The sequence below is a fragment of the Artemia sp. Qi Xiang Cuo genome, chromosome 8, assembly GCF_049724085.1.
Source record: "Artemia sp. Qi Xiang Cuo chromosome 8, ASM4972408v1, whole genome shotgun sequence".
Taxonomy (NCBI): Eukaryota; Metazoa; Arthropoda; class Branchiopoda; order Anostraca; family Artemiidae; genus Artemia; species Artemia sp. Qi Xiang Cuo.
The window spans coordinates 43,664,078-43,679,096 of NC_142801.1; the positions used below are offsets into that span (position 1 = coordinate 43,664,078).

General features: G+C 36.2%; 1 protein-coding gene across 1 annotated transcript in view; it reads left to right on the forward strand.

Moving 5' to 3' along the window:
* Positions 1-15,019, forward strand: part of LOC148949439 (UDP-glucosyltransferase 2-like) — a 50,030-nt gene that overhangs the window by 15,846 nt on the left and 19,165 nt on the right. The window contains exon 2 of the mRNA XM_089093464.1: positions 10,462-10,687. Within this exon, the coding sequence (XP_088949590.1) occupies positions 10,462-10,687 (226 nt within the window). The remainder of the gene's footprint in view (positions 1-10,461; positions 10,688-15,019) is intronic.

Below are 15,019 nucleotides of genomic sequence, written 5' to 3' on the forward strand. Positions count from 1 at the left end.
AGACAATCAACTTCAGACTAACTTTTTTTTTTGAAGGGGGAGGGAGGGATTTTTCCGTGGAGATGGAGGTCAGATTTACTGGCGTTATTTATAAAACGATAATAAAATAAATTAAAAAAAGTTTTTTAAACTTAAATTAAGGTTCAAAATTAAAAATTTTAACTACTATAATTATTACTCAGACGACGGGGATCCCCCCCCCCCCTCCAGGGCCCCCCGGGACCCTGTAGATTCTTTTCTGGTAAAATTCTGACGGAACACATAAAAAGTTATATTAATAGCTTTTTTTCCGCTTTTTATTTCAGTCAATTGTGTTTTTTATATTATTTTGTGAGAATAGAATTGATCAATAACTTATTTCATTTTCATTAAGAATATTCAGAATCAAAGTTGAACTTTTCTTCTTCCAGGAAAATATTTGGAACAGAACTTTAAATTTTTTCATCTCTTTGAGAAAAATCTGAACTATTGAGCCGTGTCGATCCTTACCATTCAGGCTGGTGGACTAAGACCCCAATTCTGAGCTAGTGAATTTCCACCGTTCAGGCTGGTGGACTAAGACCCCAATTCTGAGCTATTGAATTTCCATCGTTCAGGCTAGTGGACGAAACTTGTAGCAATTCACCTCCTGGAAAATTCCCTCCCCATGGAAAATTCTCCTTGAGGAAAATCCCCTGCAGTGAACTCAAAATTTGGTACTTACGTGTTACTCCCGACAACACTCAAGGAATGAAGTTAAGTTAATCCTAATCGAATATCCTAAAACATGATAAAAATATAATACTTTAGTAACCAAAAGATTCAAACGCTCCCAAAGAGATACACATAGCCCAAAGAGACACACACGACCCCTATAACTTTGGGGAAATTGAGCATTGAATGGAGCTTAGTTGCCCCTTCAGTTTTTTGGTCGCTTAAACAGGGCACTTGAACTTTTAACCCTCTCCCCGGATTCACCCCTGTCAGTAAGTGGCAAGGGGCTGGGGTGAGGAGCGGAATTTCCTATGGGACAGAGGGGACAACTGCCTCTCTCAGACCACATTTTCCCCCCAGACCTCATTTTGCCCCCTCCTCCCCCCCCCCACCCCAACTGAAATTTAGTTTCTTCCAAAATGTTTTCAAAACTAATAAAAGAAACTATATTATTTCACGGAAAAAAAATCTATCAAACGTTATTGTCATTGATCAAAAAGTCAATTAATAAAATAATACAAAAGATTAAACGACCACATATTAACTTCGCTAATACAGGGTTTGGGATGGGAGGTAATTCTCCTTGTGGAAAATCCCCTGCAGTGAACTCAAAATTTGGTACTTACGTGTTACTCCCGACAACACTCAAGGAATGAAGTTAAGTTAATCCTAATCGAATATCCTAAAACATGATAAAAATATAATACTTTAGTAACCAAAAGATTCAAACGCTCCCAAAGAGATACACATAGCCCAAAGAGACACACACGACCCCTATAACTTTGGGGAAATTGAGCATTGAATGGAGCTTAGTTGCCCCTTCAGTTTTTTGGTCGCTTAAACAGGGCACTTGAACTTTTAACCCTCTCCCCGGATTCACCCCTGTCAGTAAGTGGCAAGGGGCTGGGTTGAGGAGCGTAATTTCCTATGGGACAGAGGGGACAACTGCCTCTCTCAGACCAAATTTTCACCCCAGACCTCATTTTGCCCCCTCCTCCCCTCCCCCCACCCCAACTGAAATTTAGTTTCTTCCAAAATGTTTTCAAAACTAATAAAAGAAACTAGAGTATTTCACGTAAAAAAAAATATAACAAACTTTATTGTCATTTATAAAACATTAATTTAATCAAATAATACCAAAGTTGAAACGACCACAGAGTAACTTCGCTAATACACGGGTTGGGATGGTAGGGATCGGAGTCCTTTGGGGGTGTGGTAGGGGATCTCACAACACTGTTCAAATAGAACTTGTGTATTATAACGACCACCGACCCCATGTAACTGAATCCCAAGCTTCTGAACTCCTCCATGCAACTGAACCCCTCGTGCTATTGAGCCCCCCATGCAACTTGACCTCATTTAACTAATCCCCGTGTAACTGAATCCGTATGTAACTGAGATCTTTTCGCAAAAAATTCGCAAATCTCGTAAACTAAAGAAGTAATTACCCTTTTCAACATTAATTACTTCTTTTTTGCAAATGCTCGAATATCTCATTACCCATTTTTGTATATACAAAAAATAATAGCAACCCCTCGTGCTATTGAACCCCCCATGCAACTTGACCTCATTTAACTAATCACCGTGTAACTGAATCCGTATGTAACTGAGATCTTTTCGCAAAAAATTCGCAAATCTCGTAAACTAAAGAAGTAATTACCCTTTTCAACATTAATTACCCCTTTTTTGCAAATGCTCGCATATCTCATTACCCCTTTTTGTATATACAAAAAATAATTGCATTACAACGAAACACGACCCGCTGGTTTTATAATACAGGTTTAATTAATTACGTAAATCTCATGACAAAGAAAGAAATCGCTTGAGTCCTCTCGCAATAGCAAACCAAACCAGATTATACCCACTTAACCAGATCAAACATGAACTTTGAAACTGCGTCATTCCTGCTCTGAAAACAAGACGTGCTGGTTTTTTTTTGAGCTTATCACCAAAAAGGCAGTGAACTTTGAAACTTTCCAGAAAAACCTGTTTGGTACGGAGGGGCCCTAGAACTGCATAGATCTATTCTACTTATTTATCGTTCTCCTAGTGGTGCTCTTTCGTTGTTTCTTCGGAATCTTGAGGAAATACTTGACATAATACTGAAACATCCGTGTTAGTTAATCATAATGGGTGACTTTAATATAAATTTGATAGATTCAAACTCTTCAGCTTCAGTTGATTTTCTTTCAACCATGCTTGCCGCAGGAATTGTACCATCTACATCCATCTCCACACGAGTAACTAATGTTACAGCTTCTTTAATTGACAATATCTTCTCTACGTTTAGTTTGAAGGAAAACTCAATTTTAGTTAATGATATCTCCGATCATTTTCCAATTTATTCTCGGTTCAGCTTTAAACAGGGGAAGAGTAACCGGGCTCAGGTGTTTGATTCCTGTTCTATTAGGTTTGGCGAGAAAGAGTTATCTCTCCTTGGGTCTAAATTAGCGGAAAATTCATGGAGCTTGTTTGATAATGATAAGGATTTCTCTTGTTTATTTGAGTCCTATTATGGAACCATAAAAGAGACTATTCTTGGCATTTGTAAAGTATCACCTTCTAATCATAGGTCTAAAAGGATTGTTCCTCTAAACCCATGGATGACATCCGGACTTCTTAAAAGCTGGAGAAGGAAAAATAATCTCTGGAGAGCTTATAAATGCGCTACACTTTCAGCAAGTGCTATTCGTCTTTGTCAATTCAAGATCAACCGGAATATATATAATTCTTTGTGTAGGAAAGCCAAATCTCTCTTTTATCTAAATAATTTTGCTGCTTGTGGCAATGATATTCGTAAAACTTGGAAGGTAATAAATTCTGTACTTAAACCCGGTTCTCAATCTAGCTCTTTACCTATGAGTCTGGTCATTGGTGATAAAGCTGTGGAGGGTGAGCTTAATGTCCAAGAGGCATTCACTTCATTATTCGCTAAGATTGGTAAGAATATTGCTTCTACAGTTGCTTTGTCTCGGCCTAAGCCGGACTTCAGATCTTACCTCGGGCCGTCTTGTGTTAAGTCTGTGTTTCTAGACCCAGTAACAGTAAGTGAAATTGCTAAAATTGTTAATGGCTTGAAAAACTCGTCCTCATCTGGGCCAGATTCTATTCCTCCCTAAGGTAGTTAAATCTAGTATTGTTTCAATACTTTTGCCTCTAACGAAACTTGTTAATCTTTCATTTGAATGTGGAGTTTTTCCGGATGCTCTGAAGCGTGCTCGGCTTATTGTTGTGTATAAGGGTGGACCAAGAAATGATCCGGCAAATTATCGACCAATTTCAATTTTATCAGTATTTAGTAAAATCTTTGAAAAGGCTGTGCGTTCTCGTCTCCATACTTTCCTAAAGTCTAAAAATTTTCTTCATGTTTTTCAATTTGGTTTCCGAATGAAGCACTCCACTGAACATGCCGGTATGCCCTTTTGGATCTTGTTCATTCTGCGTTAGATTCGGGATTGATTCTGGCTGCTACATTCCTGGATATTCATAAGGCTTTCGATTCCTTAACTCATGAAATTCTTCTATCGAAGATGTCTCATTTTGGCATAAGGCGAAATGTATTTTCTTGGTTTCAGTCTTATTGGAAGGATAGGTTAATTTCTGTTAATCCACTTTTCCGGTCACCCTCGCAAGTGAATTTTGTCGTCCCCCAGGGATCAGTTTTAGGGCCTGTGCTTTTTTAATTTATGTAAATGATCTTCATTATGTTGTAAAAAAGCAGAAACTTATTAATTGCTGTAGACTTTGTCATCCTAAGTCTTCCCTTGCCCATAGTGGTAACTATAGTTCGCCTTCTTCTGATGTCCTTGTTTGTTTTGCTGATGACAGCATACTTGGCACTTCGGGAAACTGTGAATCAGAACTTTGATTAAATTTCGAAAATTTGTTTGAGATGGTTAATTTGTGGCTTGATGCTAATTATCTTGCCCTAAATTTTTCCAAGTCCAGTTTTTTTTTTCGCGTGTTTCTCAGGTTTATCCCCACTTATCAAAAATTCACAAGCCTAATGGGATAATTTATAGATCAAAAGACTGATAGGTTCATTTTTTGGGCATTCTTGTTGATGAAAACCTTTCTTTCAAACGTTACATTGATTTTATTAAAATGAAGATATGCAGGAGTCTCAGTATTTTAAGGAAACCTAGACATACTTTTCCTGGATCAATTTTGAAAATCCTTTTAACTGCTTGATCCAATCTTACATTTCTTATTGTCCAATAGTGTGGATGTCAATCTTTCCTTCCCTGTTAAAACCACTTTCTAAGGTTTACAATAAAGCTAGAAACCTCATTCAGGAAACTAATCGTTCATTAGTTATCCCATTACATGATTTTGAGTCACTATACATTGTTTCATGTGCATGTTATACTTTTTCTCAGCTTCATGATGACCTCCCCCAGCCCCTAAGTTTTCCGCTATCTTGTACCTCTGATCAAAATAATTATAATCTTCGCAATATGACAAATCATGGTCAAGTTCCATTTACTCCTTGCATAAGGTCAGATTTTAATCCTCTAATGGCGTGTCATATTGTTTGGAATAAGTTGCCTGAATCAGCTCGAGGGTGCCACTCATTCAGTTTGTTTAAAAAAATTGTTAAAAATTCTTTGGCTTCGTAGAAGTTATTTTTATCTATGTTTTTAATTTTTTGTTTATTATTATTTTTTTGGAGTCTATTTAATTTAGTTTATTTATTCTAGTTTTTTTCTATAGTTTTCATTTTATCTGTATTTGCTTTTCTTCTCCTTTTGCTCTTCTGTCTGTGAGTAAGTTCATTTCAAATTTTCTTTTCTTTTTCACCTCTGAGTAAGTAACTCATTTGTCTTCCTCCTTCTTTAAAGGCCAATGAGCCCTTGGGGGAATAATAACATGTAAAATTGTATGTGTGTTTAATGAAGAATAAATCTTATCTTAACATGTTTTGTAGAAGAAGTAGTCGTGGCAGTAGCTGTTGATGTTGTAGTTAGAGTAGAAGTAATCATGGCAGTGGTAGCCATGGTTGTTGTAATGGTCATATTAGCAGTAGTAGTAGTTCTTGTCGTCAAAGAAGTTGTTTTAGTAGTTATAGTAGTTTTTGTAGTAGTAACCATATTAGTTGTAGTATTGGTTTTAGCAGAGATCTTGTTAACAGTAGTTGTTTCCAATATTTCAAAATATAGGTAGAATATATGGTGTAGAATATCTTAAAATATTTACTTTCACGTTTTTTGTTTTAAGTATTTTTCGTGATCAAGAGTTTAATTATCATTGCAGGGTCAGATAAAGGTTAGAAAGTAATTTGAAAATATGAAATAAGTGGCAATGGGAGTGAACAGAGATAACGGGTTAAGAATCAGAAGTACTAGCAAATTACTTCCCATGGACTTGGTTTGGTATCTACAGTTAGCTCATTATAACATATCACTCCTAACGATCGAGGACTCGTCAACTAGGCGTAAATAAGAAGGTAGTATCAGTAGATACCGTACGTTAGAATAAGAAGTAACACTAGTAACAGTAGTGGTAGTTGTTCTTGACGTAATAATAGTATTTGTTCTAGTAGTAGTCGCAATAGTAGCAGTAGTAGTTGTTGTTGTTACAGTTTTAGCAGTTGTAGACACGTCTGGTCGTGGTAGTTTTAGCAGTAGTCTTAGTAATAGAAGTCGTAGTAGTTGAGGCTGTAATAGCATTTAACGTAATGATAGTATTCGTAGCAGTAGTTGTAGTTTTGTAGATTAAATAGTTGTACTCGTACACGTAGAAGGAGTCTTAATAGTAGCAGTCAAAGCAGTAGCTGTTGTTGTAGATGTAATAGTGGTAGTCGTAATCGTAGCAGTTGAAGCAGTAGTAGTTGCTGCAGTTTTGGTGGTTGTGGTATACGTAAAAAAATTAGTTGTAGTTGTAGTAGTCGTGATAGTAGCTGCAGTAGCGGTAGTTGTTGCAGTTACAGTAGTTTCAGGTACGCCGAATCGTTGTACTTGTAGTAGTAGTCTAAGTATTAGCAGTCATAGTAGTTGAGGTTGTCGTAATAATAGCAGTCGTAGCAGTAGTAGTAGCTGTTGTAGACAATAGTAGTAGTCATATTATTAGGAGTCATAATAATACAAGTTGTAGTTGTTGCAGTTGTAGTAGTTTTAGGTACGCCTGGCCATAGTAGTTGTTTGTAGCCGTGGTAGAAATAGTGGTTGTTGCAGTTGTCATGGTAGCTGCCTCTAAGATAAAAAAAAATAATACGATTCATCATGACAACTTTGGAAACTATCATGGCAACTTTGGAAATCACGACAGGAGACGATAAAACAGCTGCGTTTACCGACCAAGTTCGGAAGTTCTGTAGAAGGCATGACAGTATTTTCGTGGTCTTAATTGAACAATAATTTTAGTGGCGTCGGAAAAATCGTGGCGCGAAGCGCCACGCTTTTATCGACTTTTTTTTACCGAGTGACCAAAAACATCGGGGGGGGGGGGTGCCTCCAATCAAATTCCAATCAAATTAGCCCCATTCGATCCGAAGTTTATACGACCACTCGTTCCATAGAAACCTTATATGCCCCGAGGCATAACTTACAACCCTTGCGCCTGGACTTGGGGGGGGGGGTCTACCCTGAAGACATTGTTATATGATCTTTAGACTATTGCGAATAAAATGGCCATCTCACAATTTCGTTCGGATGAGTTTGGGGAAAGGAGGATGTTAGGGAGGAGAGAAGTTGCCCTCCATCACTTTTGATTCTTAAAATGGAACTAGAACTATACATTTTCAATCAAATGATCCTCCTCTGAAGTTCACTCGACCACCGTCGAAGTTCACTCGACCACCCCTTCCATTAAATATTATATACTCCCGGGGCATAGCTTACAACCCTTGTCCCCAGACTCTGGGGGGTTGTGTCAACCCCCAAGCCCTTTTTATGTGATCTTTGGACTATTTTTTGAACAAAGGACAATCTCAAAATTTCTATCGAATGCATTTGGGCAAAATACAACGTGGGGGGTAGCTGCACTATGATTACTTTGACCTTTAAAAGGGGCACCAGAACTTCTTATTTCAAATCCAATGAGACCCCTCCGAACTTTACACGACCACCCTTTCTATAGAAACTTTATATACCCTCAGGGCATAGCTTACAACCCTTGCCCTGAGGGTTGTGGGGCGGGGGGTTGTCATCCTCAAGGCCATAATTTCCGGATCTTTCAACTACGCTGGACAAAATAGCAAAAAAAAATCTCAAAATTTTCATTGGATGTGTGTGGGGAAATGATGGGCGTAGGAGGGGGGGGGTCGCTCTCCAATTACTTTCGTCTACTAAAAAGGGCATTAGAACTTTCAATTTCCAATCTAATGAGCCCCGTTCGAAGTTTTTACGACAACTCCTTCTATACGAAGTGTACTGGTCTAAAAAAAAATTATATAATAAAATAATCCATTATTCCCACATTGTTCTTTTCTTAGGCAGCACTGTTGCGATTCCTATGAAACGACTCTATTCTCAGGTATACCTTAAAGAATTATTACTGCTACGGAGAAATGTCTCACATAATCCTAGAATTCCAATTTGATTGCTAAGAAGGAATGCGGATAGTAAATGAAAACTACTAAGCACTCAGTGACAATTCCAAAACGTGATTTGGGATGATTGTAACAGATTAAATGGAGGGATTTTTTCATTATTTATATATTTGCTAGGAGGAGAAGATTAGATAAAAAGATCAGAATATTCATCACTAAGTCATTTAGGTCAATTTTTTTTCTCAAAATCATGGAGCCAGTTATGTTATCTTGTTTTACACTTTTCATAAAATCATCATACAAATAAAACCTACCAAAATCGATCTAGAATGATAGGCTAATAAGCAGAAAATGGTACCTCAGATTATACCGAGCATGGGAGGAGTAATAAAGCTGCCAGAACATATCCCAATTAAAAGTAGAGAATTGGCTCACCAGACTCAAAGGCACAACATCCGACTTTTTAGCTTCAGAAAGAAAAAACGAGCAGAATAAGAATTTTTTTTCAGAACTAGACAGAACAAAACGAAAACATGAAAACAATCACATCGACTAGCCAGATTTAAAAAAAAAAAAAGAAAAACACGCTGTGGCAAGATACATTTAAACACTTTTTTCCCACTTATTGAAAATGAATATAAATTCAAATCTGTATCGCAGCTATTCATTCATACAAAATCAAACGAAAATAGACTAGAGACCATGAAGACGAAAAAAATCCTTTGATTTCCAGCTATGTCCGTACCTTTAATTAAAAGTTTGAAGTTCTAGTTTCAGTTCTCGTGGAAGTTTGTTTTTCCATTCAGAGATAATTTTGCAGGACTACTACATAAAATTATCAAACAGTTCGTGGTAACGAACTAAGGAGCGACCGGCTCAATAGTAACCGAAATTCTAAAAAACGGAATTTTGATACCAATAGATATATTAAAAGAATCGGCTTTTTATTACCCAACAGTCATTAGTCTTACCCAACAAAGGATACGAACCTAAGAAAATTTGCCTGATTTTCGAAAAGGGGGAAACATCCCCTAAAAAGTCTTATAATCTTAATGAAAATTACACCATCAGATTCAGCATATTAGAGAACCCTACTGTAGAGGTTTCAAGCTCCTATCTGCAAAATTGTGGAATTTTGTTATTTTTTTTACAGAAGAAATATCACGGATGCGTGTTTTTTTTTTCATGGGTTATCTTATGGGCCCAGTGGCCCTAGAATATAAGGAGAGAGCTCATTTGAACGGATAGCAAAAGTTCTAGTCCCCTTTTTAAGTGACCAACAAAATTGGAGGGCAACTAGGCCCCCTCCCACGCCCCTTTTTACTCAAAATCGTCCGATCAAAATTTTGAGATAGCCATTTTGTTCAGCATAGTTGAAAGCCCGAATATATATATGCCTTTAAAGATACCATGACCCCCGGTAGCCCATGAGGAAAGGTCTTTAAGTTACAAGTTTGCCCATTGTTTACGCGTAGTATTTGTTATAGGGAAGTATGCATAAATTTTTCGGGTGGGGGAGTGAATTTTCTGCTGGTGAGATTTTCCACGGGGATAATTTTCCATGGGAAGGGAAGTTTTCAGGGGGTGAATTTTCAGGGAAAATCTTACACTGGGGGAATTTTCAAGAATTCCTATACAAAATTCTTCGTATGTCTTGTTTTCTCTTTGCCGATTCAATTTTACGCGTGGAGATGTTCAGGGTAACTGTCTGCGGTAGAGTTTCACCGGGATCGAATTAACTAGAAAATAAATCCGTGTAGAGTAGGGATTTTCCGTGGAGTTGTAGCCAGGTTTCCTGTGATTATTTAAAATCAGAAATTAAAATAAAAAAAAAGTTTAAACTATGTCCCAATTCCTTAAGAACGACTCATGAAACACTATGCTCGTTTAATTAGAACAATAAGAAGTTTTTTTAAAGGACTACGAACTTTAGCATAAAAAGAGGGGTGTTGATGAGGAGCAATCCCCCTCGTATAAGTAATAATTTTTGTTCGTTTTAAGTTTTAATGTTGCTCCTTACTTTCAGTTGAAAAAAAACTTATTTTTTTTAAATTTGATTCTGGAAAGGTTTCCTTTCCCAGCTAACCATAAAGAAAGACATATTTGACTTTACTTCACAATTCTATAACTATTTTCAATTATCACTGACTAACTTATTGGTATGAAAGCGAAGTTTTGTGGCGTAGAATCGCATCAACGGAGAGTTTTTGGCTCTCAAAAGTTCTCGTAGTCGATTGTCATTGTCAGTCATTTTATGATCTTTTTGATTTTTTTTTTAGGATTTGCAAGATTTCGTATCTGATTCTGATGCTGATGGATTCATTGTGTTTGGACTTGGATCAATTATCAAAGCAAGTGATATGCCAGTTAAAATCCAGAAAATGTTTTTAAATGCATTTTCACGACTGAAACAACGAGTTGTTTGGAAATGGGAGACTGATTCGTTTGATTTTATCCCAGATAATGTGAAACTTGTTAAATGGCTCCCCCAGCAGGATTTATTAGGTAAAACTATGCTTGATAGGGGTTTTTTCTAATGTTGGGTCTTCTGTACTGTTGCCAGTATTCTATAGGGTATAGAGTTAGGATAGTACTTTGTAAATTCCGGAACCAACAGGTATCAAAATTCAGGATAGTACCTTGATAACTCTGATATGGTAGGAAAATTAAAAATAATAATGAATGGCAGGACAGTGTATCCTTGTATGTGTAGAGATGCCCCTATTGATCGTGACAGGACCACGTGGTTTATGGTTTTTTCACTGAGGATAAAAAAACAGGATTTTTCTCACTTGAAAAAAAAGGAATTTTTTCACTCTGATGGATGTTTTCTTGGATGGTTATGTGTGTTGGTAATATTATTGGATGTTTTTTCATTTAAGTCAAAAGTTATTTATGAATGATTTGTGGTTTTTGTCAGTAAGAATGGAAAAATACCATTTTCTTAACTTTAAAAAAAAGGATTTTTCTAAGACTTATTGTTGTTTAATGGATTGTTATGTGTGCTGATCAATTTTATTGATGTTTTTCATGGATGTCAACAGCGATTTATGTCTGTTTTATGGTTTTGTCAGTGAGAATGAAAAAACAGGAATTTCCTCACATTGATGGATGTTTTCTTGGACGGTTATGTGTCTTGGTCAATTTATTTGATGTTTCTCATGGATGTCAACAGAAATTTATGTTTGTTTTATGGTTTTTGTCAGTGAGAATGGAAAAACAGTATTTTTCTCACTTGGAAAAACAGGAATTTTGTCACATTTATTGATGTTTCTTGGATGGTTATGTGTGTTGGTCAATTTATTTGATGTTTTTCATGGATGTCAACAGTAATTTATGTCTGTTTTATGGTTTTTGTCAGTGAGAATGGATAAACAGGAAATTTCTCACTTTGATGGATTATTGAGTCTAACGGCTACCGGAGTCATTGACCTAAATTTCCAAAGGTGTTGATGTTGCTGTTGTTTTGGGCAAGTGCACGTTCGAGGTGAATGTTATGCCGTCATTGGGAATTTGGAACACCTGTGCTGTCGACCTCAATTCCCCTTTCGTGAATCAATAATTCCCCTTAGAAACAACAAATTAATTCCCCTTTCTTGACGGATCAATCAACCAATGACATCATCTGTCAGACCTTAAAAATTTTCACCTAGAAACGATTCTCCAGGAATAGATCTTTGCCTCGGAAACAACTCTACTGGTCGAACTCCAAAAGATATTAATAAACATTGCCAATGGAAACAATTCTCAAAGAAACATCTTAGCGATGAATTGTTTTAGCGTGCGAATCAAGTTTCTTAGTAATTTGAAATGTGTCAGCGCAGAGATGCCAAAAACAAAAGGAACACGCTGAAATTAAGTTTAGGGATTATTTGGGCGAAACCGATTTAGACATTTCATAGAAATATTTCGGCGAAACAGTTAGAGATATTTTAAAAGATGATTTAAAAGATGATTTTAGAAGAGGATTTGAGGGTGAAACTCTCTGGTCGTTATAATACACAAGTTCCATTTGAACAGTGTCGTGAGGTCCCCTACCAAAACCCCAAATGGTTACTATCCCCCACACCCCAACCCCAACAAAGCCCCCCGTCCTCCAATGGTATACCGGCTCCCCAAGGACCCCCGGTGCCCCAAAAGCTCCAGAGCCACCAATTTAATACTTTTTTAAGGCTTTATTATATATTTTCAGAACAAATTATTATTTTAGGGAATTATTTCGGCGAAACAGTTAGAGACATTTTAAAAGATGATTTTTGAAGAGATTTTAGAAGAGGATTTGAGGGTGAAACTCTCTGGTCGTTATAATACACAAGTTCCATTTGAACAGTGTCGTGAGGTCCTCTATCCCCAACCCCAAAGGGTTCCGATCCCACTACCCCAACCCCGAAGAAAGCCCCCGGTCCTCAAAGATCCCCCAAGCTCCCAAAGGACCACCCTGCCCGCAAGGCCCCCCCCCCAGACCCTCAAATGCCCTCCACGGGTCCCAGTATTTGTTAGTGTGTGTCGTGTGAAACATATGATTTGGGGTGTATGGGTTGCTATTTTTGACTTTTCTGAGTTGGATTTCTTAGTCTTTCATAGGTATGTGTTGTCTGAAACCTATGATTTGGGATGGATGGTTTGCTATTTTTGACTTTTCTGAGCTGGATTTCTTACCCTTTCATAGGTGTGTGTTGTCTGAAACTTATGATTTGGAATATGTAAATTACTATTTCGGGCTTTTCTGAGCTAGATTTCTTAGTCCCTCATAGGTGTTTGTTGCCTGAAACCTATAGTTTGGGATGAGTAGTTTGCTATTTTTGACTTTTCTGAGCTAGGTTTCTTAGCCTTTCATAGGTGTGTGTTGTCAGAAACTTATGATTTGGGATATGTAAATTACTATTTTTGACTTTTCTGAGCTAGATTTCTTAGCCTTTCATAGGTGTTTGTTGTCTGAAACCTATAGTTTGGGGTGAGTAGTTTGCTTTTGGACTTTTCAGAGCTGGATTTCTTAGCCGTTCGTAGGTGTGTGTTGTCTGAAACTTATGATTTGGGATATGTAAATTACTATTTCGGGCTTTTCTAAGCTAGATTTCTTAGTCTTTCGTTGGTGTGTCTTGTCAGAAAATTATGATTTGGGATGTGTAGTTTTCTAGTTGGACTTTTCAGAGCTAGGATTCTTAGTCTCTCATAGGTGTTTTTTGTCTGAAACCTATAGTTTGGGATGAGTAGTTTGCTATTTCTCCATGTTTAAGTTAGGTTAGGTTAGGTTAACTTATCATTAGGTTAGTTTGGTTAGTTTGGGTTAGTTTGGGATGAGTAGTTTGCTATTTCAGGCTTTTATGAGCTAGGTTTCCTAGTATTTCGTAGGTGTGTGTTGTCTGAAACTTATGATTTGGGATATGTAAATTACTATTTCAGGCTTTTCTGAACTAAGGTTTCCTAGTATTTCGTAGGTGAATGTTGTCTGAAACTTATGATTTGGGATGAGTGGTTTGCTTTTTCAGGCTTTTCTGAGCTAAGGTTTCTTAGTATTTCGTAGGTGTGTGTTGTCTGAAACTTATGATTTGAGCTGTGTAATTTGCTATTTCAGGCTTTTCTGAGCTAAGGTTTCATAGTATTTCGTAGGTGAATGTTGTATGAAACTTATGAAACTTATTATGAAACTTCTAATTTCTCCAGAGAAAATAAAAAGCTTCCACTTCAGTTTTAAGTTCACCAAGACATAAAAAATTTAAAGTTTAGTTCAAATTTTTCCGTAGAAGATAGGAAAAGTTATACTATGATTTGTGATTATTTTCCATGAAGATAAAAAGTTTCACTTTAATTCTAAATTTTCTTAAATTCAGTTCCGACTTTTCTCAAAGAGATGAAAAAATTTAAAATACTGTTCCAAATTTTTCATAGAAGATAGAAAAGTTCAAGCTCTCTTTTGAATTTAACAAAGAACACAATTCAATTCTAATTTCTCTAGAGAAAATATGAATCTTCCACTTCAGTTTCAAGTTCACCAAGACATAAAAAATATAAAGTTAACTTCTAAATTTTTCCGTAGAAGATAGGAAAAGTTATACTTTGATTGTGATTATTTTCCATGAAGATAAAAAGTTTCACTTTAATTCTAAATTTTCTTAAATTCAATTCCGACCTTTCTCAAAGAGATGAAAAAATTTAAAGTTCTGTTCCAAATATTTCCCCGGAAGAAGAAAAGTTCAACTTCGATTCTGAATTTTCTCAATGAAAATGAAATAAGTTATTGATCAAATCTATTTTCCCAAAGTAATATAAAAATGTCCACTTCAATTCAGATTTTTTTCTCAAAGAGATGAAGAAATTTAAAGTTCTGTTCCAAATTTTTCATAGAAGATAGGAAAAGTTAGACTTTGATCATGAATATTCAATTTCTATTCTGAATATTACAAAAGAACACAATTCAATTCGAATTTCCCCAATAAAAGATTTAATGTTCAGTTCAAAATTTTTCCATATAAGATAGGAAAAGTTATATTACGATTGTGATTATTTTCCCTTAAAATAAAAAGTTTCACTTTAATTATAAATTTTCTTAAATTCAGTTCCGACTTTTCTCAAAGAGAGGAACAAATTTTAAGTTTTGTTACAAATTTTTCATAGAAGATATGAAAAGTTATACTTTGATTGTAAATATTCTTCATGAAGATATGGAGCTCCACTTTAATTCTGGATCCACTTTAATTCTGAGTTTTTTCGAAGAACTGCAAAATATACAAGTTTTCTTCTGAATTTTCTTAGAGAAGAGAAAAAAAATTTAGCTCAATTCTGAAATTCACCATTGAAAATGAATAAGCTTTCATTTCAGTTCCTAATTTCTCAAAG